The sequence below is a fragment of the Vicia villosa genome, linkage group LG1 (genome assembly GCF_029867415.1).
Source record: "Vicia villosa cultivar HV-30 ecotype Madison, WI linkage group LG1, Vvil1.0, whole genome shotgun sequence".
Taxonomy (NCBI): Eukaryota; Viridiplantae; Streptophyta; class Magnoliopsida; order Fabales; family Fabaceae; genus Vicia; species Vicia villosa.
This window is the reverse complement of record NC_081180.1, coordinates 201,084,459-201,109,177: the sequence shown is the minus strand read 5'-3', so window position 1 is coordinate 201,109,177 and position 24,719 is coordinate 201,084,459. Positions and strand designations below refer to the sequence as shown.

At 35.6% G+C, this 24,719-nt stretch overlaps 2 protein-coding genes across 2 annotated transcripts; one reads left to right on the top strand and one right to left on the bottom strand.

The window, feature by feature from the left end:
• The first annotated feature begins 8,704 nt into the window (after positions 1–8,704).
• Positions 8,705–9,691, top strand: LOC131621751 (uncharacterized). The gene is made up of 3 exons (XM_058892801.1): positions 8,705–8,845; positions 8,946–9,296; positions 9,380–9,691. The coding sequence occupies exons 1-3, from the start codon at positions 8,774–8,776 to the stop codon at positions 9,629–9,631; spliced, it is 675 nt and encodes a 224-aa protein (XP_058748784.1). The 5' UTR covers positions 8,705–8,773; the 3' UTR covers positions 9,632–9,691.
• Positions 9,692–17,478: 7,787 nt separating this feature from the next.
• On the bottom strand, positions 17,479–19,555 carry LOC131662683 (uncharacterized). The gene is made up of 9 exons (XM_058932535.1): positions 19,522–19,555; positions 19,345–19,435; positions 19,138–19,265; positions 18,800–18,894; positions 18,485–18,642; positions 18,274–18,331; positions 18,019–18,189; positions 17,727–17,786; positions 17,479–17,634 (listed from the first exon to the last, which is right to left on the bottom strand). Exons 1-9 carry the CDS (start codon positions 19,553–19,555, stop codon positions 17,479–17,481), a joined length of 951 nt encoding a protein of 316 aa, XP_058788518.1.
• Between the last annotated feature and the right edge of the window lie 5,164 nt (positions 19,556–24,719).

The following is a 24,719-nucleotide window of genomic DNA, read 5'->3' as shown; positions in this document are numbered from 1 at the left end:
CATTGGCATTGGTTATTCTGTTATGACTTTATTGATTGTCTAATAAAGTCTTGGCATCTGTTATATGGCCTGCAGTATAGGGATAATTTTAGGCCTGCATTATTAAGTCTTGGTCTGCAGTATAGGGATAACATGACACTTTCCAATCTGTCAAAAGTTGCTTATATATGAAACAAAATTAGTTAGACATAAAATTACAGTTATGATTCGACACTTAATGCCTATGTGTCAATTCATGAGCCTTTATGAGTTGGCTCATGACTTCATGAGTCGATACATACTGTGATAAATCACAAACCAGTAGCTTCTCAACTTATATGAGTCGATGCAAACGTCGTATGGTCCGAACCATACACTTATGGTTCGATGCATAAAGGCTATGGTCCGATTCATACTGAGTAAAGATGCAAAACAGAATTGCATAACAATTATGGTTCGATCCATGTATCGTATGTATTGGCTCATGTTATTTTGGTTCGATGCATAAAGGCTATGGTCCGATACATGCTGAGTTTGAATTGAAAAACAGAGAAGCAGAAGCTGTATGAGTCGATACAAAACACGTATGGATCGGCTCATGGCTTTTCAGTTATTTAAAATTATAAATTAAAAAATGTAATTACGTGGCATAAGTAATTTTAGCCAACTCAGCAATTCCCACAGCCACATATGCATTTTTGGAGAGGGGCTCTAAATTTGCCAAAAAACTGAATGTTTGGGGATCAAAATAAGGAATTTTGAAAATGGGGGATCAAAAGTTCATTAAAATGAAAATAGGGGGGTCAAAAGTGCATTTAAGCCAATTTTTAATGTTTTTGTCCAAATTTAAAATATGAAAAATAGGAACAAATTTATAACTTTTGAAAAATTGAAGGGTCCAATTTGTAAAAATTGAAAATGAATCTCATGCAATTTTTTAAAATATTTTGGAAGTGAATTTGAAACTTTTATAAATGCTTTCCATGATACTTTATAAAATGAATTAGTTTTTCAATCATATTACAATGAAAAGATTGGAATAGATATTAATATTTAAAATATTTTATCAATGAAAATGGTCAATTTATGTATGTCTTTTTTTCTAGATCTAATTGATTGTGTTTAGTGTCACTTTATCAAGTGCAAAGTAACATTTATATATGTTTAATTTCTTTGATCTAACTTGTTGTGTTTCATAACATTAAAGACAAGTGCAAAGTTATAATGAGCAAAATGTAATATGATTGAGATAGATATTGTAAAAATCATAACAAAATTAAATAATAATTTTATGTAGCAATGGATATATAATGAATTGTTATTCATTTGTGTATTTATATAGAATTGTTATTTAAAATAAAATAGTTATCATGTTGATAATGCCCCGTAGTAAAAATAGAAATTTTGACATTCGAAATTAAGAATTTCGTGTCTCAAATAAAGACAATTGTTAATTAAAATAAAATAGGTATTTTGCTAATAATGTCCCCGTGAGAAAAAATTTTAAAATTTGAAAATAAGAATATTGTGCTTCAAATAAAGATAATTATTAATTAAAATAAAAAGTATTTTCCTGTAGTGACCCGTCAGTAAAGCAAAATTTTTGACAATTCAAAATATATTTTTTTAATAATCATAAAATAATTATATTTTTGGTTGAGTAAATTTTTACGTATTCCTTATCGTTCCATTAAAAAAGATTCAATTTATTAATTTATTTATGTTTAAAAAAATGAAAAGGAAAAAAAATTGAGGGAGAAAAAATTAAAATGAAAGTAAAAATATTGGAGAAAAAAAGGCAAAAGTGAAACATGTGAAGTGAATGGGAACAAAGAGAAACTCAATGGTCAATACATTGGTTTGATTATGTAAAGACGAAATAACTCTTTTTGCTTTGTAAGTTTTGAAAATGTGAAGGAATTTTTAGTAGAATAGTTGCATCTTTCGATAATAGCTAGATAGTAGATATAATATCAAATCAAAAATTACATTATATAATATAATTAATGAATAATCAAATAAAATACCTAAATAAATAAGCAATTGCAGGAGTGGAAAATATAATAAGTTGAAGTATTTCAAAATCAACATTAGTAGGTGATGTTAACCTGCCCCAAGTACATATGTTATTTTAAAAGTGTTGAGATAATGATAATGTAAGAGAACATTTATTGTCTACATAATTGAACTGACAGGTAAATATTTGAGAAACAAATTATTCATTACCGCTTTAGTTCATATCTGAGTATAATATTTTAGGATTTAAATCATACTTCAACTGTCATGAAAAAAACTATCATAAATAATAGCAAATATTGAAAAACATGAGAAACCTATAAAACAAATAACATTTTTAAAAACTAAATAAGACCTACAAATTTAAGAAATCTATTAGCAAAGTCCATATAACATGTGCCAATGAAAATAACTCAACCTCTTACTTATGAAGCTAGAGCTTCTTATTTGGATAAAGTGAGAAGAAACATTCATTCAAAATGTAAGTTAATAATATGGAAAATCAGACCTAGCCATAGACTTTGAAAACAACAACACTCCCAGCATGCTGATGGGGACAGGTGGTAGGCAGTTGATGTGAGACTGCACAATAAATATATTTAATAATAAAAAGATTAAATACATATTAAAATAATATAACATGCATAGCCTTGTTGAAATGCAGAGTAATATTAAAATGTAATATATAACTAGTAACTAACCCGTGCGTTCGCACGGGTTCTGGTATGGGACGCACATTCATTCATTTCAGATGTATAATTTGTATTATAAGATATATATATATATTTATATATATATATATATATATATATATATATATATATATATATATATATATATATATATTATAAAATTATTTAGGGTTTATATTTGATAGCATAAGATATAAAATTTAGTAAAACTAAAAATTAGATATTATAAGATATATATATTTTAAAAGCATTTATGATATATTATTTTTAAGAGTAGATATTAAGTAATAGAAAGTTTTGTTGATTATAATGAAAATTCCAAAGAAGAATTGTGAATACAAGATATTATGGCGCAGTTGTATAAACGTTATTATTAGATGAATCTAAAGATGTAGAGGAAGACTATAAAGTAAAAAGTGTAATTTTTTTTCCTGTAAAAAAAAATTAAAAAGTGTTAAATAGTGGAATTATATTAAAAATAATACAAAATTATAATAACAACAAACAAATAATGTGGTTGGAATGGTTAGCGGTCTTTGAAAATGAGCATTACCTTACCATAACCATATAAAAAAAATTAATAGAGAGTAGTAAAGTTATTGACTAATAAGTAATTCATTAAAAATATTTTTAAATAGACATAAGTCGTTATTATAATTGAATAAATGATATAAAGAAAAAAAAAAGGAACTAAATGAGAGTAATGGAAAGGACGTTATATATTGTAGATATTAAAACTCCTTGGGAAACCTAAAGTTTATTAGTTGGGAAACACAATTGGTTAGAGGAAACAAAGATAATAGTCGACTTGTCTCTCAGAGTTCTTGTGTTATATTCATATTCGAAACGCACGGGTTTGGAGACAGTATAATCGAAAGTTGTCGGAGCATCTATGTGGCACAACATGGAAGGAATCCCACTCAACCGATCTTCCGCTACGGTGAACACCACCATTTCAAGGTAAGATGTTATTCAGTTGTTGTCGTTATTCAGTCGAAGCTTTATTATAGTAAACGACGATTTGGGGTTTTTGTTGCCCTTGCATGTAGTTGTAGTTGCCATAGATTTGTGTTAATAGTTATTCGTTCTCTTTTCGTGCATGTATATTGATGAACCTTCAACGGCGGAGTTGACATTAGAATAGTGACATGGTTTAATAATTTTCGCTGTAATGATAAAAGACGAGGAAGCCATTAATTATTAAAAAAAACTGTTATTGTGCAGAGATGAAGAAGGTCATGTTGGAATCCAAAAGACTCCGAAACGCACACGGAGTTACGTGCTGAAACAAATGTTGGAGGAGATACGTCGTGTGAAAAAAGAAAGTACAGATGCGATGGAAGAAATCAAAGCATCGAAGGTGAAAACAGAACCTGTGACTGAGGAAGAAGAACTGTGTGGAATGGCAAAAGATGTTAAGGATTGTGAAGAAATTGGAGGAGGCAGTAAAGGGAAAGGGAAACAACAGATCCCAGGCATTGCTGCAGGGCATCGAAGCAAAAGTTATCATGCAGCCGTCTACCGCACATCTTTTCAAACATCTGTAACCCGAAGGTATTTGTGTCTTGGTTTTTAATTGCTATAACCAACTATTTTAGTATAAAAGTAAAATTTTGTATATATACCAAGTCTGATACTAAGCATGATGTATTTGATGGGCCTTTGTGTGGCAGACAGCGACGTAATACGGGATCGGGAAAACAACACGGAAAGGCAGTAGCAGTTGCAATGAGCGGTGATGTTGGAAGATTGGGGCGTGAAGGCAAGAGGAAAGCCTGTATACCTGGAACGGATGGCATTGGTGAACGGGGCTCCCGGCAAAAAAAGGATCACATATCAACCTGGACATCAAGGTAAATATGTTGTAAAATATAGTAGACATATGTGTGTAAGAATATATTCGTCGCTGAATGAGTAGGTACAAAGGTACAAAGGAGGACATTAATCCTCTCCCATTTCTTATTGCATCGGTGTAAAAATGGAGGAGCTGGAATATTGTCGCAGAAGGTGAAAGGCAAGGGAAAAGTTGTTGGAAACAGTGTGGCGAAGTCAGCAAAGTCGCAGGAAGACAATGGCAAAGGTGAAGTTTCTCACAGGGGTGTCAATCGTGCTAAATCTGCAAGGTATAAATTTATTGTGGATGAATAAAATGGTGAAGGTGTGCGATATGTTCTTTATGTTGCTAAATTACTGTGTTTTAATGGTTTATATAAACCTGTTGTGTTTAATTTATGTAGGATCAGTGGCTGTGAAAGAGCAAAGCTGAACCAGGGTGGTTGACAATCCAGTGAAGTTGAGAAACAATGTTCTGGTAAGTTACGATGCGACAGGTATAATCAAATCCAACAATGCTGCATAGTAAGTAGTAATGTAAAATTGGTGTTTATTTGTTCTGTTTCAGCATATTCCAAGAGCGGTAATTCGTGAATGCATTCATGGTAAGATTCCAAGAATAACCCTGATCGATCGCAACAACGATGTTCCGTATTACTGCGAGATGATCAAGAGGGAAGACACTGTGGATAGGTATTTATGAGGTGGATGGTCGGACTTTTGCAAATACCGCAACCTTCAGAAGGGAGACACATTGTGTTTCTGCATTAGATATCCTCCGGTGGAACCGATTTTGGTGGCCGTAGAGCGTGGATCCGCAGAGTGACTAACGTGTTAATGAATGTGACGTGTGGTTTGTCGTAGACAAAGTAGTATTTATGAATGTGTTAGTTTTAAAATTTCTAGACAGATGTGGCAATGTTTTGGTAGTTTTTTTTGTTGGGCTTCTACTTCAAGTTCAAATGGTGGTTATTTTTGTTGTATTGATTGTATTATGCTGGGCTGCATGGTTTATTTAAAATTCTGTCAATGGCAGAATGGACTATTAAGGTTTTCAAAAACTCAGTGTATTCCAAAACATGTTGCCTTTTGGAAGTATATGTGGATTGTCCTAAATGTTGCCTTTTCTACATTAAAAAAAAAGACGAGGCTTAATATAAAAAATAGCAAGAATTTATACAAAAAATTAATGCCAAAAATAACATTTAAACATGTAGAACGATGTATTGAAATTTTCAAAAAATAATAATTTATAATATGTAGAACGATGTTTTCGCTTAAAAATCCGATTATTTTATAAAAATTATTAATTATACGCAACTACTTTGTAAAAATAATTAGGAAATAATCTATAAAAATGACACATTAATAATTAGATATGTAATGCAATTAAATTTCTCAATTGTTAACACATCATGACAGTCAAATTCAAATTTATTTTGTGGTATGTATTTAATGTTACATAAGTGTATTTAGTTAAATATAATAATTAAAAATTAATAATATTTTATTAAACACATAACAATTATTTTTAATGAGGCAAAGGAAAAAACTTATATATTTTTAACAAACATTTTTTGTCTTTGTGGGGGAATATACAAAAAAATTTAAGAAAGAAAGATTATTTAAGTCGGCCCGTTTTTATCCACTTTATAATAGTGAAGTTTGGTCCATTCCAAAAGGTTGACACATTAGGCCCAAAAAAACAAACAGGCAAGTGAAAAGGGAACGTTTACCCTTGTTTATCAGACGAAATCCAAGAAGAGCATAAACACATCAGTATTCATACACGTTCCCCATCAAGGTTACTTGCATTCAATACGCTTCCACCAAAAAAAAACCATGTCCTCCGGCGAAGACCATGTTATTCCGGCTCCTTGGTTTGGTCGTATCCCAGTCGACGTCTATGATTTTCTGAGCGCACCAGAAAACCGGATAAGAAATAGGGTTTATGTGAGAAGCATCCGCGGCGAACCAGCGTCAGGTCACAAAAGCGATGGTGTGTCCGATCGTGGCACCGGTGACGTGGATAACGACATCCAGCAGCTAAATTTCCACGAAGGTCCAAGTGAATCGTCGATGGCAGCAACTGAGAGGGTTTTGGCAACGTCCGCGTCCTGTCCTACCGTGACAGAATCTGATAGCGAAAGGTAAGTCTTTACACAGTTTGTAATGTAGTTAATGGTTCGATTATGATAATAATAACAAAATAAGGAAATGTATGTATAGGGTTTGGTGAACTCCATTGAATGAAATTGACATTGCAAGTAACCTTAATAATTTGTGGATTGGTGTTAGTATTGATTACGAAATTGTGTCGTGATGTATAGTTTTTTGTTAGTATATGATATAGATAAGACTCTATTTTGTCAGACAACATATTGTTTCGTTAAATCCCAACTGAATGTGAATTGTATATTATGTTCTGAATTTGCATTTGTAATTTGCACATAGTCTTGACTTGGATACTTCACCATTTCCCTTAAATCATGGTGTTACCTGCCCCTAATTCATTGTGAAGTATTTAAGATATAATTTCCTAATGTATAGGGTTATGCGAAATTTCCTAATGTATAAGGTTATGCAAATGAGGTTGAATCTAAATAATAAAGGATGGTTGACCGCATTAGCAGCAGAATATTGACAAATATAATTGCAAGGCATATAGGTTGTAGTTTCCTGCATGTATTGGTTATTTCTACAATTTTTTTGTAGTTTACTGCATGTATTGGTTATATGTACATGTAATCTTTTCTATTCATATAAGGTACTAATTAATGTGAATATATACGTTGCAGTTGTGATGAGGATATATGGGATGACAAAGAGGTCAAGGAAGAATACCTTGGTCCAGTAGGTAGGATCCTTATTTGGAGGCGTCACGTAAAGTCTCGCAGGGTTGCAACAAGAAACGTCCTTGTAAGTATTCACTTTGACTCTTCAAAAATGTCCCACTGTGTATAAAATAAAGGAGAACAAAACATATAATCACTATTGTTTAATGAAACGTCTATGTTAACATGTTATAGAAAATATTTTGCTATATATATTAAGCATCAATGGTTATTAGATAACGTAGATGCATGTATGGTTTGAAACGTAGGGGTTAAGTGCTGTTCTATTTTCGCGTGAATAGAAGACAAATGATTCATATATATTAAATTTCCTTTTAAGAAATGTAGGCTACAACACAACTATTTGCGTATATGCTTACAATTCTGTTTCTTATTTGTATGAACTAATTTTGCCGGTGATGCAGCAAATGCCTCAGAAGGTCGTGCAAGAGTATCTAACTGAGGGGCACGAGTCGATTGTGCTATTTGATTCAGACCGCGCAAGGGAGTACAACTGTGTGCTGCACCGGTCAAAAAGAAAAACATGCACTGAGCGGTTTATTTCCAAGGAATGGTACACGTTCGTAAGGAACCGGAAAATTAAAACGGGCGACAAAATTGGATTCAGTCTGAGGATTCCTTCTGCGGATAGGTTGTTGGTTACGGTGAAACGTAAGAACCCGTCAAAGTGAATGTGTCTGTGCATGGTGTGTTGGAATTAGATCGACGTATAGACTGGTGTATGCATATTAGGAAGGTGTATGTTGTGTTATTATTATGATAACCATTTTTCTAAGTACCTAGGTGAATGGGTCCACTGTTATTTAGTGATTAGTTGAATATATTGGTACCCATTTTGAACAATATTTTATTTTTTGGAGATGTAACTTGGAATGATGTAATATATGAATTTGCTACATAACATCTATATGTATATATGTAGATATGAAGTTTATAATATCCACTATGTTTTAACTTATATGCGAAGGTTGTGAATAATCTCATGGGCATTCAAATAATAATAGTGGCAATGACTCATAGTTGGCTTTTCTTTGTAATAATAAATAAACATTATAATACAATACCATGTCACACCAAAGTTACATATCTACATATCAAAGAAAAGATTCTTTACTTTTCTCACATGGCTTGCGCTAGAAATAATGCAAGTGGTGGAAAAAATGCTGTAGACATGTGAAGAATATATTCCTTTGCATAGAAAATGACAAAAAAAAACTTGAGTGAATCTGTGGATAACAATTGGCAAAAAGGTGAATCCAGCATGTGATATTTTCCATATTTTGAGCAATAAATAGAATACAATTATGAAGTTACATATTGCAACCAAATATTTGATAAGTTGAAGTTGCATCGTTTCTCCAAGAAATAAATTTAGAACCCAGCCTCTTCCTCTTTCAAATGGAGCTTTGTGGTGATCTTCAACATTCTGAGCTGATAGCTTATTTTGATATAGCAAAGATCTCATCACAGGTTAATTTATAATTTTTTTGTTAAATTCATGGTATTTATAGATTTTTATGGGTTAACTATTTGCCTTCAAACTCAAAATAAGTATCATTCATTATTTCAGCCCTATCCAGAGATCCAACCATCTTTTGTTGAAAAGAACAAAGATGAAATTTCCAAGTGTTGGACTGTGATGAACAACCAAGGTGTACACCATGATATAATATATAACCAAATAGAGATTCATCCACTCGTTATTAGCGGATGGCCTTGTATGGAATTGTATTACAACCTACCTTCTGATGTGGTCATGACAGTTGGGTATTATGGCAACAACAATTTTGGTATTTTATCATTTAAGGAGGTGGTGACACCCGAAGATTTACCACGTTTTCATAGTAGATGCCTGTTTAAGCGGGACATTTTCTTTTTTGATATGGATTTCTTCCCTTTCAGTGTAGATCGTCCTAAATTAGTTGAGTGCTCATTCTCCAATTTTTTAATATTTGTGCATCAGCAACATGTAAAATTAAAAACTAACCTTTATTTGTTTTGTAGAAATTGCATGAGGATTTCGCTTTGTTTCTCGGAGACTATGGATATGAATTTATTGTGCTGTGCGGTGACAATGGAAAGAATAAGACCATGTCGCCATTAAACCTTTCAGACCCCCGCCGCACAAAATTAGGATATGGATGGGACAACTTCTGCAAGTCAAACAACTTCAAATGCGGAGACCGAATTCGATTTAGGTTAGAGGTTACTTCTGTTGCCAAAATATGTTATGTGTATTCACTTCCACAAGTGTAAGAAATTAAGAACCAAAAAAAAATTGTATATATATATATATTAAGTATTATTGTTATTGGATAAGGATGATATTAAGTACTTATGAAAACCAAAAAGTATTGCACACAAAACTGTTACAACGTAAGAGTTTTGTTTCCCTTAGGGCTTAGAAGATTAACTCTAAATATATTAGAATACATATACCAAAAAAATGAAGTGTCTACTGTCATGAGGAGAAGTAGTGTCCATATGTTGCCTAAGGCATGTTTACATGGGCCACGCTGTAGAGTTCAAAGCCTGCACGTGAACATTTAATTAATTAACAGTTAGCAAATCATATAAAAAACAGAAATATTGCCTCAGAGTTGAAGTGATGAAAGTATATACCTTAGATAAGAACCATCTATATGTTGTTGAAAACCTCTTTATACACGACGTTTGTAGTAGTCGACTTTAACTGGTCGTTTTGATAATATATGAATATTTTGATTCCTTGCTTCGTTGTAACCCTTGATAGTGCCACGTAGATTTGTCCATGAGTAAATATGTCCCTTGGAAAATAAAGACCGACTGTATCCAGAGATTGTCTTTGAGATTTATTGATCGCCATTGCATCGAAACAACTATTGGAAATTGACGCCGTTTAAGTTTGAAAGGCCAAGGGGATTGAGAGGGAGACATGTCCATTATTGGGATGTATACCAAATTACCACAACCCTTTCCGGCCATGATTTTTGCCTCTATAACATGGTTGGCCATCTTAGTTATCATCACCCTTGTTCCGTTACACAAACCCTCCGACTGATCTATATTACGCATAAGCATAACAGGCGTTCCTACCTTCAGGCTAATGTGGTGGTTAGGTAACCCCGAAGTAGTTAGTGAACTGAGAAACTCTGGTGTGAGGATATCGACTACATTGGTGTCATGAATTTCGGACCTGTCGACAGTGTTTGAGCTGTAATATTCCTTGATCTCACCTATATTTCATAAATGTGATTAATAGTGAGTGTAATGATATAAATATGGATTTAGAAGGTTTGGGAATTAAATGAAAAGCTGGCATTAAATCAAGGACGTGACGATTAATTTGATCAACAACTTCTAATGTAGAAGCAAGTATCGCGCGACTTTTGAGGTAGTCGTTAGATTGGTAATTTTGTATGAAATCAGGGTAAGTACTATTGACGATGGCAACGATTGGATTGCTGTAATCCATTATCAAAAGTTCCGGTGGCAAGTCAATGTCGGCAAATCCATCATTTGGCTCAGAGAGTTTTCCTTCACCAATTTCCAACAACCACTTTGAGAAGTCTGCTATTTCTTTCTTTTCATGTTCATTTGGGCCGGATTGTAGTCGCATGTTATGTGTCAAAGTCAAAACTTTAACCGACCGCCATATGTAAGAAGCATTTATCGCGGAGTGTACGATATCAGAACGACTTCCTCTAAGAACAACGAGCAAAATCTGTCTAAAATCACCATCGAATACAACCACCTTTCCACAAAAGATTTCCTTTGAATTACTATACATACTCATCACATCCTTCAAAGTTCGGTCGAGTGCTTCAAAAGCATGCTTGTGTGCCATGGGTGCTTCATCCCATATAATAAGCTTTGTCTGTCTTAGAAGGTCTGCAACGTCATCATCATAGTCTATTTCGCAGGTAGAGTTATCCATTGTTGGGATATGTATCTTGAATTTCGAATGTGCAGTTCTACCACCAGGCAATAATAGAGAAGCTATTCCACTCGTTGCAACGGTTAAACCTATATCATGTTTGGACCTCAATGCACTTGCAAGTGTTCTCCACATGTATGTTTTACCGGTTCCACCGTAACAATGTAGGAAGAACACACCACCCTTTTGAGCGTGGAAAACGGTCATTATTTTATCAAATATTTTCCCTTGCTCATCTACGAAAAAGTTAGCCCGAATTCACAATGAGACATACATAACAGATGAGGCAAACCTGTTAGAGCATTGAAAAGACGTGTGAATTCGGTTCGCATTGCAGACACATCATAACTTCTTTCATCATATATTAGCCTGTTCCCTAACTGCAGTAGAACGTACCCGTCGGGATATGGAATTGGTTTAAAGTCGTGGAGGGTTCTTCGATTTGCTTGCAACAGTTTTTCAATCTCAGTTAATGTCAAATTCAGCAACTGTTCTTCAGTCAGCACCAAATCTGTCTCGGTTGCGGGTACAAAACAAAAACACAATAACATTAAATTGGTACATGCAAATCAAAACTCAGAATAGTTTAACACCTGGAATTTTATAAGCACAAAAAAGTAGAGAATTTGACAACAACACCAAATTGAACAAAAATTTGTACTACTGTTACATCTATGGGCACAACCTGCATTGTGTACTAACTGTCTTTGTTCATGAAGCAGACCATCAACCAACAGTCTCCAAGACTCATTCCAAACATGAGCGGGCCTATTAATGGCGTCGGACAAAAGCATCACTACGAAAAGCTTGCGGAGAAAATGACCCAAACCCCATTCACTTGCTTCCTTTATCTCCCCTATGTATTCTTGGTCATCTTCAAGGAATCCCATTGCAAAGCAGGCATCCCTTAAATAATAATACATCCATTCCACCGTCGGTCTCCTGCCATGAATTTTGTACGAATAAATCCTCCAACATGCTTCACATGGGGAGACATACCTACAATCCATATATTGTTTGATCTCATCAACGGGTTCTTTGTCGGTTCCGGAGCCTGAGTTTGTAGTTATTGTTGCTGTGATTCTATCGAAACCCTTATGTATATATTTGAATAGATATTTGATTGATGTACTTTGGTTGCACCACTCCATGTTAATATGTGCATGGTATGTCAAAAGGAATCTTACGTTGTAAGGTACAACATGTCGGTTGTCTAAAGAGACACCATTTTTTTGAATGACATGGGAATTAGAACGTCTTCTGTAGAGGGGATAGCCATCTGCATCAACAACCGTGTTTTCTTGGAACTTCTTAGGGAAGAATTTAGAGCATTTTCGGTTTTTCATACACTGTGAATTCATCCGGGATGGACCACAAGGGCCGTGCATCATGTGGGCCGACACCAGTTTGTACAAAGTTGGTTGTAACATCGGGTCTGGAATCTCAGCACAAATGATATTATCTATGTCAGATGGTGTTGGGTATTTGCTCTGAGGGTGCAAAAAGACTAATATGTGAGCATGTGGCAATCCCCGTTTTTGAAATTCAATCGTGTACATGACTGTAAGACAAAAGCACATGTTAAACGAAATACACTGTTATCTACAAAGATACTGCATATTCACATTAGCAATATTGAGAAAAGAAAGAAAATTTATATGCAATAACCTTCCCGAGAACGTGGCGTTTGGTTATATCATCCATTAGCTCATCAAATTTTATTTTGAATACTTTAGTAATAAAATCAGGTCTATCATGTGGCTTTAAGTTAGTCCCGGACAGGGCACGTTGTATTTCCGGCCAAGCAGGATTCCAAGTAAACGTCACAAACAAATCAGGGAACCCTAACTTACTTGAAATGGCCATACCATCAAAATAGAGTTGATCCATGTACCGCTTGCTCCCAACAAAAGTAGATGGCAAAACAACTCTTTTTCCTTGCTTTGGTGCCGCATTAGCCTCAGTGCCGTTGCATCGATCATTCAAGTTGTTATACTTTCCAACTCGTAACATGGATTGGTTGGTCCTTACCCAATTGAGACGCTCAGACTCCATCATTGCAAATCCATCCACTAAAAATTGTTAAAAAAGTCGTCGTGAATGAAGTAATGTTTTTGCCTCAAACTGGCGATCCTGTAGCCGGAAAGCTAGCCAATCCATGATCGATTGACGATTTTTCCTCGTAACCTCATGCTCATGTTCATATCTGTGTAGTATATTTTTCCTATATCCATCCTCTCCATAAACAAAAATGAGAGGGTATTGGTATGCTAAGTAAGCATGATGAAATTCGGTAATTTGTTGCAAATGGCCATTGCGGGCGTGGATGATGATGTATCGCGTTGTCTCAGGATCAATATCTCCAACAATCAGAGCAGCAACCTCCGATACAGTTGGTGTGTTGTATACACGGCCATCTTGGGGATGATCACCAATTAGTCGTATCTTCAAGTCTAAGAAAGGATTGCCTCTCAAAAGATCCCTTGCCATTCGAAATGCCTTTGCATGTGGATTGCAGTCGTCCAACATATCCTTCAACTTACCAACCATATCCCTGTTGACCACATCACTGTTACTGGACATTATTTTAAAGGGGTTAGCTATGAGTTTGCAACAAAATTACCATGGTGAAATATGAATTGGTGAATGAGTACAATTACCTGAAACATTTTATTTGGTTATCTATTTCATTGTCGGTGTCAAAAATATATAGCTGAGCATACTGCGGAGTCTGACCATCTTCTGGTATCAGCGTCCCTACTCGATGACATGTTTGACCATGCAGGCGTAATGTAGGCGGCCCTCTCCCATCAGCAACGGTTTTGTCGAACTTCATTCCTGGAGAGGTGAAGGAAAACATGACGTTGTAAATACGAAGGTTGCTTTGGTAGTTTTTGCTTTCTGAACTGGTACCGCTATGTAGTAGGTGTTGAAACAGTGGCGGGGGATTCGTTAGTAATGGTAGTACAACTTTTCCGCTCCTACAACACCGGTGGAACTTAGGAACAATGGTATGTCGTGATTTTTCTTTCCGTTCCTGATACCACATAGAGGCATGACAAAACTGACATTCCCAAACTCGATCTCCTATGTCAGAGTATTCTGTATTGATTGGTAAATGGAGATTACAAACTAATATATAAAATTTCAAATAGATTAAAACAATGAGAAAGGAAGCATATGTTCTAGATGGGCATCTACGCACGTTTCATTCTCGACTCCATCATAATCATCATCAGAACTGTCACCCAAGTTGATATCATCTTCAGAGCTAGAGTTTGCCTCATCTGTTACATGAGCTGCAGTGTCAGCAATTCGTGTAATAGGGTTTACACGTGCATTAGACGTAGAAGCCACGTCAGTGTTACGAACTTGGAGAACTGCTTGGTTAAAGTCTGCAAGTAGGTTATTGGGAGCATGATGATTAAGTCTGGTCCTTTTTTGAGGTTTTCCACCTTGTATATGTCTATTGGAAGGGGCTGTGGTTGTCAGGTTAGATAGGTTGTCAGTTAGAGGCCGTCGATTACATGATGTCGGTGTCGTAGTGGTGGAAGGAACAACTTTTCTGAAGTTGGACATATTTTCTTTGTTTGGGTGATGTGGGCCATTCTTCCTGTTAGACAATATGATCCTCCTCCTCCTCTTTCTAGCCATTGCATGAGCAGTTGAATATTGCAAGGGTTGACAGTGAGTAGAAATAGGAGTTCCATTTGATTGGAGGTTTCCACCCATGGAACTTCTACCATGTGTAAAATGAGATTCGATTTGGATGGGGGAGGTAACTGGATGTTGCATGACAGTAGGTGTATGCGGGAGATTATCATGACGTGAGCGTCTCTGTTGATCCAAAATAAATCTTCTCCGACATCTGGCAATAGCAGCCTTCGCAATTGGATTTGAAGTAGCTTCGTACTCCAGGGATTGATCAAGACATAATGCAGTTTAGATTTTGAAATAGAGTTTAGCAATGCATTAGTATTTCAAAATTGGTATATAATAGTGAAGAATGAGATGCAATTGGTACACTGAATGTAGTATGGGACGATCCTGCAACGTCCAAAGGTATACTGATATTTGATGCAAATGGATTGGAGACCAAAAAGAGAGGGTAATTTGAATTATTTGGGTTTCCCGCTAACTGGCTTAAAAGATTTGAACTTTTCCATCAGGATTTCAAGTAATATTATTATATTAGGTTGAATATGCAACATAAAAAGTAATATTATAATAAAATTAGTTTTTGTTTATGCAATGGGTTAATATATGTCATGTGCAGTGTATGAAAAAGTGAAAGCACAGATGATTGGACTAGGGGTGGCAAAATAGGTCGTGGCTCGCCGGGCCAGCCCGCGCACCCGCCAAAAAATAGCGGGTTGGGTTGGGATTTTAGGACCGCCGCTCGCTAAAGCCCGTCCCGCCAAAACTCGCCGCCCGCCATACCTAGGGTTGGCAAAATGGGCCGGGGCCCGCCGGGCCGCCCGCGCACCCGCCAAAAATTGGCGTGTTGGGTTGAGATTTTAGGCTCGCCGCTCGCCAAAACCCGCCGCCCGCCATACCCGCCCCGCCAAAGCCCGCCGCTCGCCAAAACCCGCTCCTCCTCCAAAAAACACTTTTTTTAGTTAATTCTAGTAATTGCAATTCTTGATGATTTATTTTATACATTTATTTATAAATATATGTAATATTTTTTAGAGTAAATTTGTTAAAAAATTACTTTTATAAAAAATTGTTTTAAAAAAAAAAGTGAAAAGTTTAATTAAAAGGTAAAAAAGCATATTAATCTATTAAAAAAATATAAATAAAAATAGGCGGGTAAGCCCGCCGCCCGCCAACCCGCCATCTTGGCGGGGCGGGCATGATTTTGATGCCCATTTTACTTGGCGGGCATGCCCGCCCCGCTCATTTTTTGGCGGGCATAAGGCAGGGCGGGCGGCGGGCGGAGCGGGCGGCCCGTTTTGCCACCCCTAGCCATACCCGCCCCTCCAGAACTCACTATTTTTTTAGTTAATTCTAGTCAGTATAATTCTTGATGGTATATTTTATACATTTATTTATAAATATATGTAATATTTTTTAAGTAAATTTGTTAAAAAGTCGCTTTTATAAAAAATTGTTCTAAAAAATAAGTGAAAAGTTTAATTAAAAGGTAAAAAAAGCCTACTAATCTATTAAAAAAATATAAATAAAATTAGGCGGGTAAGCCCGCCGCCCACCAACCTGCCATCTTGGCGGGGCGGGCATGACTTTTATGCCCATTTTACTTGGCGGGCATGCCCGTCCCCCTCGTTTTTCTGCGGGCAGACGGCGGGGCGGTCGGCAGGCGGGGCGGGCGACCCGTTTTGCCACCCTTAGATTGGACAGCTAAAACAATAGGCTGCCGCCACTATTACAAATAGGAAGGTTGGAAGAAAAGTAAAAAAAAGTTTGCTGACACAAACCTTGCACGTAAGGTTGTGTTGTTAGATTATATATAAAAAAAACTATTGCTTGGGAGACTGATTTGAAAAGGTGTTAAAGTGAGATAAGCCTTGTAGTTGTTACACAGGGTTCAATCAAAAAATGTATTTGGAGGGTGAGTTGAGAAGTTGTGGGACAGATAAGTACAATAGTTTAATATATCTGTTTTGAGTTAGATATTATTTAAGTAAATACATGTTGAAGTCAAATATAAAAAATCATCTATTTGATATTTCATTGAACACTGTTTTTGAGTAAGAAAAAATAATTATAATTCAAGGTTGATTATTGTCTAGAACCATTATTGGTGAAATCAATATTCATATTTATGTTCCACATTATGAATATAAATGGTAATTCATATACCAAAAGTTATATTATAAAGATTTATAATATTGAACCAAACTGATATAATAAACCTCCAAAAACTTGCAAGTGACAGAATGTGTGCACCGTGAAATATAGAGACATGATAAGCTGAGAAATGTAAACAGAAGCTAATGAATATATAATGTAAAATAGATGTCTTAAGATGCTTAGCAATTAAGATAGAGTTTTAAGCTAGCCAAAATAAAAATTACACGGAGAGAAATAGACCGCCGTCACCTAAATAAAATGAGATATCCAGTAGGATAATCCTATCAAAATAGGACTCGCAAATAGCGGCACGCAACACAGTATCAAAATAGTACATGCCAATACAAAAAGATGTTTCAAAACAGGAGTACAACTATTTGTTCTTCTCCAACTTGATGATCTTTTTAAGTTTTGTCGAAGAAAGTTCCCCATCACACACGGTCGTCGATTCGCTTGAGCCATCATGGTTTTGCCTTTTTGCAGTGGGTGTTTGCGGATCGGGGTTATGTTTGGATGTTATATCTAGATCCTGCAATCTCATAATCCAAAGAAACAATAAACAATTATGCAACTTTTTGCGAGTGTTTTGAATAGATGAATTGCGTATTAGATGTATCATACTGTAAGAATGTCACAATCATCGGCAACAGCAGTGTTAGCTTCATCAACCCTCTCTTTTATCTGCAAAACATAAACACATATGCTCGTATTATAATTATTTAAACCAATAGTCCAGGTACACTTTAAATCAGTATTGAAGTACAATGTTTTTAGTCATTAGATGACCTGGACTGGCAGCTTTGTTCCGGAGGGTTCAGAATTCGTGAGGTTGGCCTTATAGAGAGAAATACATTCAACATAAGAGGAGGAGGATGTAAAAACAAACGAAGTTCAAGTTTTGATCAAGTGTTACCTGTGTAGGCTCCCAAGGAGCGCTGAATTGTTTAACAAACGGTTTGTCATCTACAAACATAATAACAGAGCAGCTGTCCCAACTAGGCTGCCATCTAACTCTTAAAGCCAGATCCAAGTCCAACATGGCATCAAGCTTTAAGGAAAAATCCAAAGGATCTGTGATACCAGCCTATAACAGAAAACGACCATGTTAAGGATAATACAACACAACAGTACGTTTCATTAATTAAAAAAGTTGAATAAGATGAACAACCTGTATCATTGTGTCCCACATTTGAGCAGCTGAAATACCTAAGATTTGAGTGCATTCCCTGTCCCAGAAAATAAATTTGCAAGACGTGTCAAGATGGAATCATTCAACTTCAATCTTATACCTGTTGTTGGATAAGAATTACATGTTAAAAAACCATAAAATCAACAAGAGTTTGTATCGTTCAAATAAAAACGTACTAAAACATTCATACCTATAGATTTCCGTTTCAGTCAAATGGCGATTATCACATTCGTATGGAGGTTTATCACCGCGTGCAGATTTGGTGCATGCATGGCAGCACCGGTAGTACCATCCATAGGAAGAAGCGATAATTTTTCTTGTCTTTGCAACCGTAGCACAGAAAGTGTCCTGCAACAACACACAAACATGGATCATTAGAAATCATATGGTTCATCAAATTGCTTCAAGTTTATCACTATCACAATCAGTAACTAAACCTCGCACAGTTGTTTAATCTGACTCAGAGGCAGAGCAACAGCCTTATTAAGCAACTTTTGAGTGTCACTCTGTCTAACATTCTCAGAAGCTGAGCTGCGCGAGTATTATTGAGAGGGGGATTTGAGCTGGCTTGAAACGGTACGCAAAGCTTCCTTTGAGAAACTGCATGAAGAGATAAGATAAAAGAAATAATCAATCATCGCAAATAATGAATGGGACACCGTAATTGTCATGGAAGATACCTATTTATGAAGTCTTTTACTGAAGGCAAATCTGGATTGATTTGGAGTTTCGTAACATGGAATGTATTTGTAATTGATAGCGGGTATTGGCCTACATTAAAAAAAATGTGTTAAAAAATTGGCAAAACATTGCTGATACAAAATAAACAACAAAACATCATACCCTGTTCTTTAACTTCTGCATAGTTAAGCAAAACCACAGTTGGTCCAGATGTCGTAGCATTTTCCTCGTTAAACTTGAAAAACTGTTTGGCATAGTCTTCCCAGATGGTGCAGTTCATTGTGTTGTTGCTGGGAAAATGACAACATTATGGTTAGAAGACATGAATTAGAAATGTATAAAAATCAGGAAAACGTTGAGACGACATACGCTGCATCCCTTAGTACAAAATTGAGTTGCAATTTTTTTCCACCACTTCCAGTTTGTTGATATCCTATAGCACCGATCACGCCAATAACATCTAAGGGAATAATGAAAACTATAAACATAAGACAATGAACAACATCATAAAAGCGAAAGTATAAACAACACGACATGTAGAATTACCGATCAACACATCCTTCTTAAAGTTGCTGGTCATAATATCAAGGAAACTAGTGAAGGTGCGTTGTATGGGTATGTCGTGTTTGTTGACATCATTCACAGAAGTTCCTCCAGTGTATTTGGCTGCACTGTAAAGTTTGAGACAGTGTACGTGTGGTCCACCTCAAACTTGTCTTTGTAAGGGGCCATGCACGTAGTTGGAACAACTACGTGAATATCAGATCCCTGGCAAATACAAAAGAACCAAAACATGTTAAACATTCATATCACAAACACTGATGCACATGAAAATCACGAAAAAGTAGAAATGTATAAATATCAGAAAAGTATAAAAATTATGGTAAAAACAGGCCCATCATAGTTAAAATATTAGGTAGAAACACAAGGACAACATATTAGAAAGACATTCTTCACAATCCAAAAAACATACACATGAACAACATTTTTGAAACACATGAAGCAACATATTAGGTTTATTGTAAGAAAAGGAACGTGGGTTAAACAAAAAGAAATCAGCAAAGGCCTCAAACCATATGAACATCAACACAACAAATGACAAACCTAAAAGAGTTAACATAAATGTTCAGTTACCTCTTTGTCTTGAAAGATCATCTCAAAGTGCTCCTTGTTGTTGGAGACTACCTTCCATTTATGGACAACTCTCACCGCCACTTTCCAAAGTTCCTTGGTGTCGTTGATGTCCACTACTTTCTCCATCGATCGAGCCATGTAGAGCAGGAGCGTTAAAAAAGGAAGACAAAATGGTATGAGGAGGGAGGAAGGTGTAAGATGAAGATATTAGAGAAATAAGGAGAGAGGAAGGTGGAAGATGAAGATATTAAAGAATTGAGGAGGGAGGAAGATGGAAGAAGAAGATATTAGAGAAATGACAGACTAAGATAGGAAAGAGATGGGAAAGAGGAAGGTGAAGTGATTAGACATGTTAAGTAAAGTAAACAGTAAAGTTGGGTTTTCAAGAAAGATAGTAGATGGAAAAGTTTTGGTTATGTTCAAGAATGCAAGAAAGAAAATTTGAAAAAAAGTTGAGAAATGAGTTGTTGGGAGGCGCAAGCTGTAGCATAGGAAGAGGAGGAAGGAATGGAATGCAAAGAAGCTAGCCACGTGGTTCACCAACAAAGCAAAGGGGCATTTTGGTCCTTTCCAGAACATTAAACTTTCTTATATTGTAGATGACAAACAACAAAAATAAAAATAAAGCAATGTGTAATTCCTACGGCATTTAAAGAAAGTTGATATATCTCTCATTTTTTCTTTCTATAAAAGCGAATGGACTCATAATATATTGATAATGACAGAAAAATTGATAAATATAAATACAAAATTTTAAATCACATTCAAGAAAAATCAAATATAATAACTTCTAGCCACAAATAAATAAAATAGATTTTTTTTGTTATTTTCTTCATATTTAATATTGAGTCAAAATCAATTTTTTTTTAAATCTAATAATTGAAATCAAAAGTCGACTTTAAGTTACTTTTGAAAACTAATAAATAATTTTTTAGACAGAAAAATAATAAATAAATTAAAATTAATTTTACTACTTTTCAAAGTGGAGTATTAATTTCTATTATAGAAATAAAATACTCTTATAAAATAAAAATCAAAGTGAATTTTTTAACACTCATAGAAATAAAATAATCTTACAAATAATCTATTTTGTTGCCATCACAACCTAAACCATAAACCTGTACTCATCTTTCAATTGGCAGCAGTAGCCTCCATAAATGAGTAATAAATTTAGAGAGGAAGGAGAGAAAAATAGTATACCATATACGAAGGAGATCTATAATCTACACTTCATTATTCTCTATAGTGTTGCTTCTCCTTTCTTTATTTTTGTTTCCGCATGCATTCCTCATTTTCGTCAACAAATTGTGGTTATTCTTGCTTTATCTTTCATCACCTATAACAAATAAAGAACATTATTAAAATTGAAACTCATAATCTAAATAGAGAGGAAGAGAAGGTAAAAAAGAATAGGTTAAACCAAATAGAGAGGAAGAGAAGGTAAAAAAGAATAGGTTGGACCAATCGAACCAATGCGATTGTACATGAAAAACAGAGCAACATGTTATTTTAGCAATTAAACAACACATACAACATCATCAATCATTGCAAACATGTGTCTACACACAATCTATCAAATTGGACCTAATTGATCAAAAACCCAACCTAGAATCTATTCTCTATCGAATAAATAACATACGATATCAATCCTATCACCTACGACCCGATAATAAAGGTTAATTGGAAGAGTCCCCCCTTACCTTAGCTTAGTTCTTGGATTCTTCCTCTTTCTCTGCTTCTGAAATTTCACGTTCTTGCTCTCTTCTCCTCTTTTGCTCTTTTCTCCTTCTATTTCCAATTTTCCTCTTTTCCTTCTTTTATGAAAAATAAAACTCAGCTTTAGTAAAAGGCTTCATAACTAACACCCCTCCTTTTACTAAACACTACATTGGCCCAATTCTCTTAATTTTCCAATAAAATGCCAATTTATTCCAACAAATAATTTAAATTCTAATTAAAATAATTTAAGGAAAAATACGGGTGTTACAACTCTCGATTGTCTGAAACTCTTCGACCATAGCTAACTTCCATTGTTGAATCTTTAAAGCCTCACTATAGTTGATTGGTTCAACACCTGTAAATAAAGCAAAATGAACTAATTCTCCTTCTGGTGTGACTTCATCATCACCAGGTACTTCATAATCTTGAAGTCTTGCTAGAAGAATTCGAGTTCTTTGAGGTCTTTGGCTTGTAAGCCACACCTTCTTCGACTTCGACAGTGTCATGAATGTTGGAAACTATTTCGACTTTCACTGGAGTTTCGAAAATTGCATCAACTTCGACTTCAGCAGTTTCTTCTTCAAAGTCAGAGCTCATCAATGGCTTGTTGATTGAATTACTCGAATTCCAATCCCATACAGAATTTTCATCAACCACAATATCTCGACTTAACATAATCTTCGCATTAACTGGATTGAATAGCCCGTATGCACCAGTCTAATGATATCCTACCAAAATCACAGGTTCACTCTTGTCATCAAGCTTCCATCTTCTTGCATCAGGAACATGCTTGTAACACATAGAGACAAACACCTTTAGATGACTCACTGATGGTCGTTTGCCACTCCACACTTTTTCAAGAACTTTATTCTTCAACTTCTTGGTAGGGCACCTATTCAGGATATAAATTGTAGTCGAAACAACTTCACCCCATAAGGACTTTGGAAGATTCTTCTGCTTCAGCATGCATCTCGCCATATCCACTATGGTTCTGTTCATTCTTTCGGAAATTAATTTATGTTGAGGAGTATAGGGAGCAGTTACCTCATGATCAACACCAAGTTCGACACAAAATTCTTTGAACATATTGGATGTGTATTCTCCACCTCCATCTGTTCGCAGAACTTTGATCTTCTTCTTACTCTGGTTTTCGACAAGTATCTTGAATCTCTTAAAGATGTCAAATACTTCTTCCTTTCTCTTGATCACACAGAGCCATAACTTTCGGCTAAACTCATCGACAAATGAAACAAAATATCTCCACCAAAGATATGTTCTTTGAATGGATCCCATACATCTGAGTGTACCACTTCGACTATGTAGGATGATCTCATTGGCATAGTCGAAGCAAAAGAATTTCTGGATTGCTTTCCGACTAAACAACCTTCACATAGTTTGTCAGGCATCTCAAGACTTGGAATACTAGTCACCATATATTGAGTAATCAGTTGATTGAGTGATCTAAAGTTCAAATGTCCAATCCTCAAATGCCACAACCATCTATCCTTGTGGTCGAAAACAGTTTCTAGACATTGTACTTCAGTTGAAATGATCACGGTCTTAAACATCCTGTTCTTCGACAGAGGGGATTTCAAGACCAAATTGTTCTGGGTTTTGAACAATTTTAGAACTCCATCTTTCATGACAAGTGCGAAACCTTTTTCGACCATTTGTCCAACACTTAGCAGCTTGCACTTCATACAAGGTACATCGATCACATCTTTGATCATAGCTTTCCCTCCATTACTCATGTGAAAAACTATGTTGTCAGTACCTTCTGCTTGTAACGAACTATTGTATTGTCAGTAAATTTTACCTTGCTCTTCTTCGGTTCATCGAAATCTGCCAACCACACCTTTTGACCAGTCATGTGATTCGAGCAGCCTGAATCGAGGAACCAGATCTTGGATTTGACATGGTTATCTGCAACTGCAGCCACAACCATCACACCTTCATAATCATCTAAATCTTGGCATGTAAGGTTCGCTCCTTCGTCCTTGCCTTTTGTCGATCCATTGTCTTTCCTATACCAACAATGTTTAGATAAGTGACCCCACTTCTCAAAGTGATAGCACTGCACACCTTTATATTTCTTATCTTCTTTGTCCTTTCGATAGTTTTCTCCTCCTCCATTCGAGGATTCAGAAGTTCTATCTTCGACTTGCTGCTTGTGAGAGTTCATCAAAGGCTTCTTGCCCCGAGTCTTGTCGAATTTGCCTTTGAATTTATTGGAACCACCATTCTTTTTCCATGACTGAGCCTGCAAAGCTTGTATTGAATCTTGAACTCCTTTCCTTTCGACAATCCTAATCTCATGTGCCTCCAAAGAACCAACCAAATCTTCCAATTTTAGCGTTTTAAGTTAATTAGATTCTTGAATAGCTACGATAACATGATCAAAGTGAGAGGTCAACGCACGCATTGCCTTCTCAACTATCATCTTATCAGTTAGGGTTTCTCTACAACCCTTCAGGATACGGACGAGTTTCTGCACCTTCGACGCATACTCTACAACATTTTCGTAATCGACAACAGTTCATGTTGTCGACGCAAGGTCTGCAACATGACAACCTTGACTTTTTCACCTCTTTCATAATATTTGACAAGAATATCTATGCCTCCTTCACCGATTCAACATGAGAGATTCTGTCGAAATTTTCAGTATCAACCGCCGTTTGAATGTAATACGCAGCCCTGCAATCCTTCTTCTTGGCTTCGGTGTGGCCAGTTTTCTGTGTGTCGGATGCATTTGCATCCAGCACATGAACTCCATTAGTAAACACTTCTAGGGTTTCATGAAAGCCAAATAGAGATTGCATCTATTTTCTCCACCGAATTCAATTATTGTCGTCAAGCATTAGAAGCGAATTCAGAATGCCGTTAGTATCGTT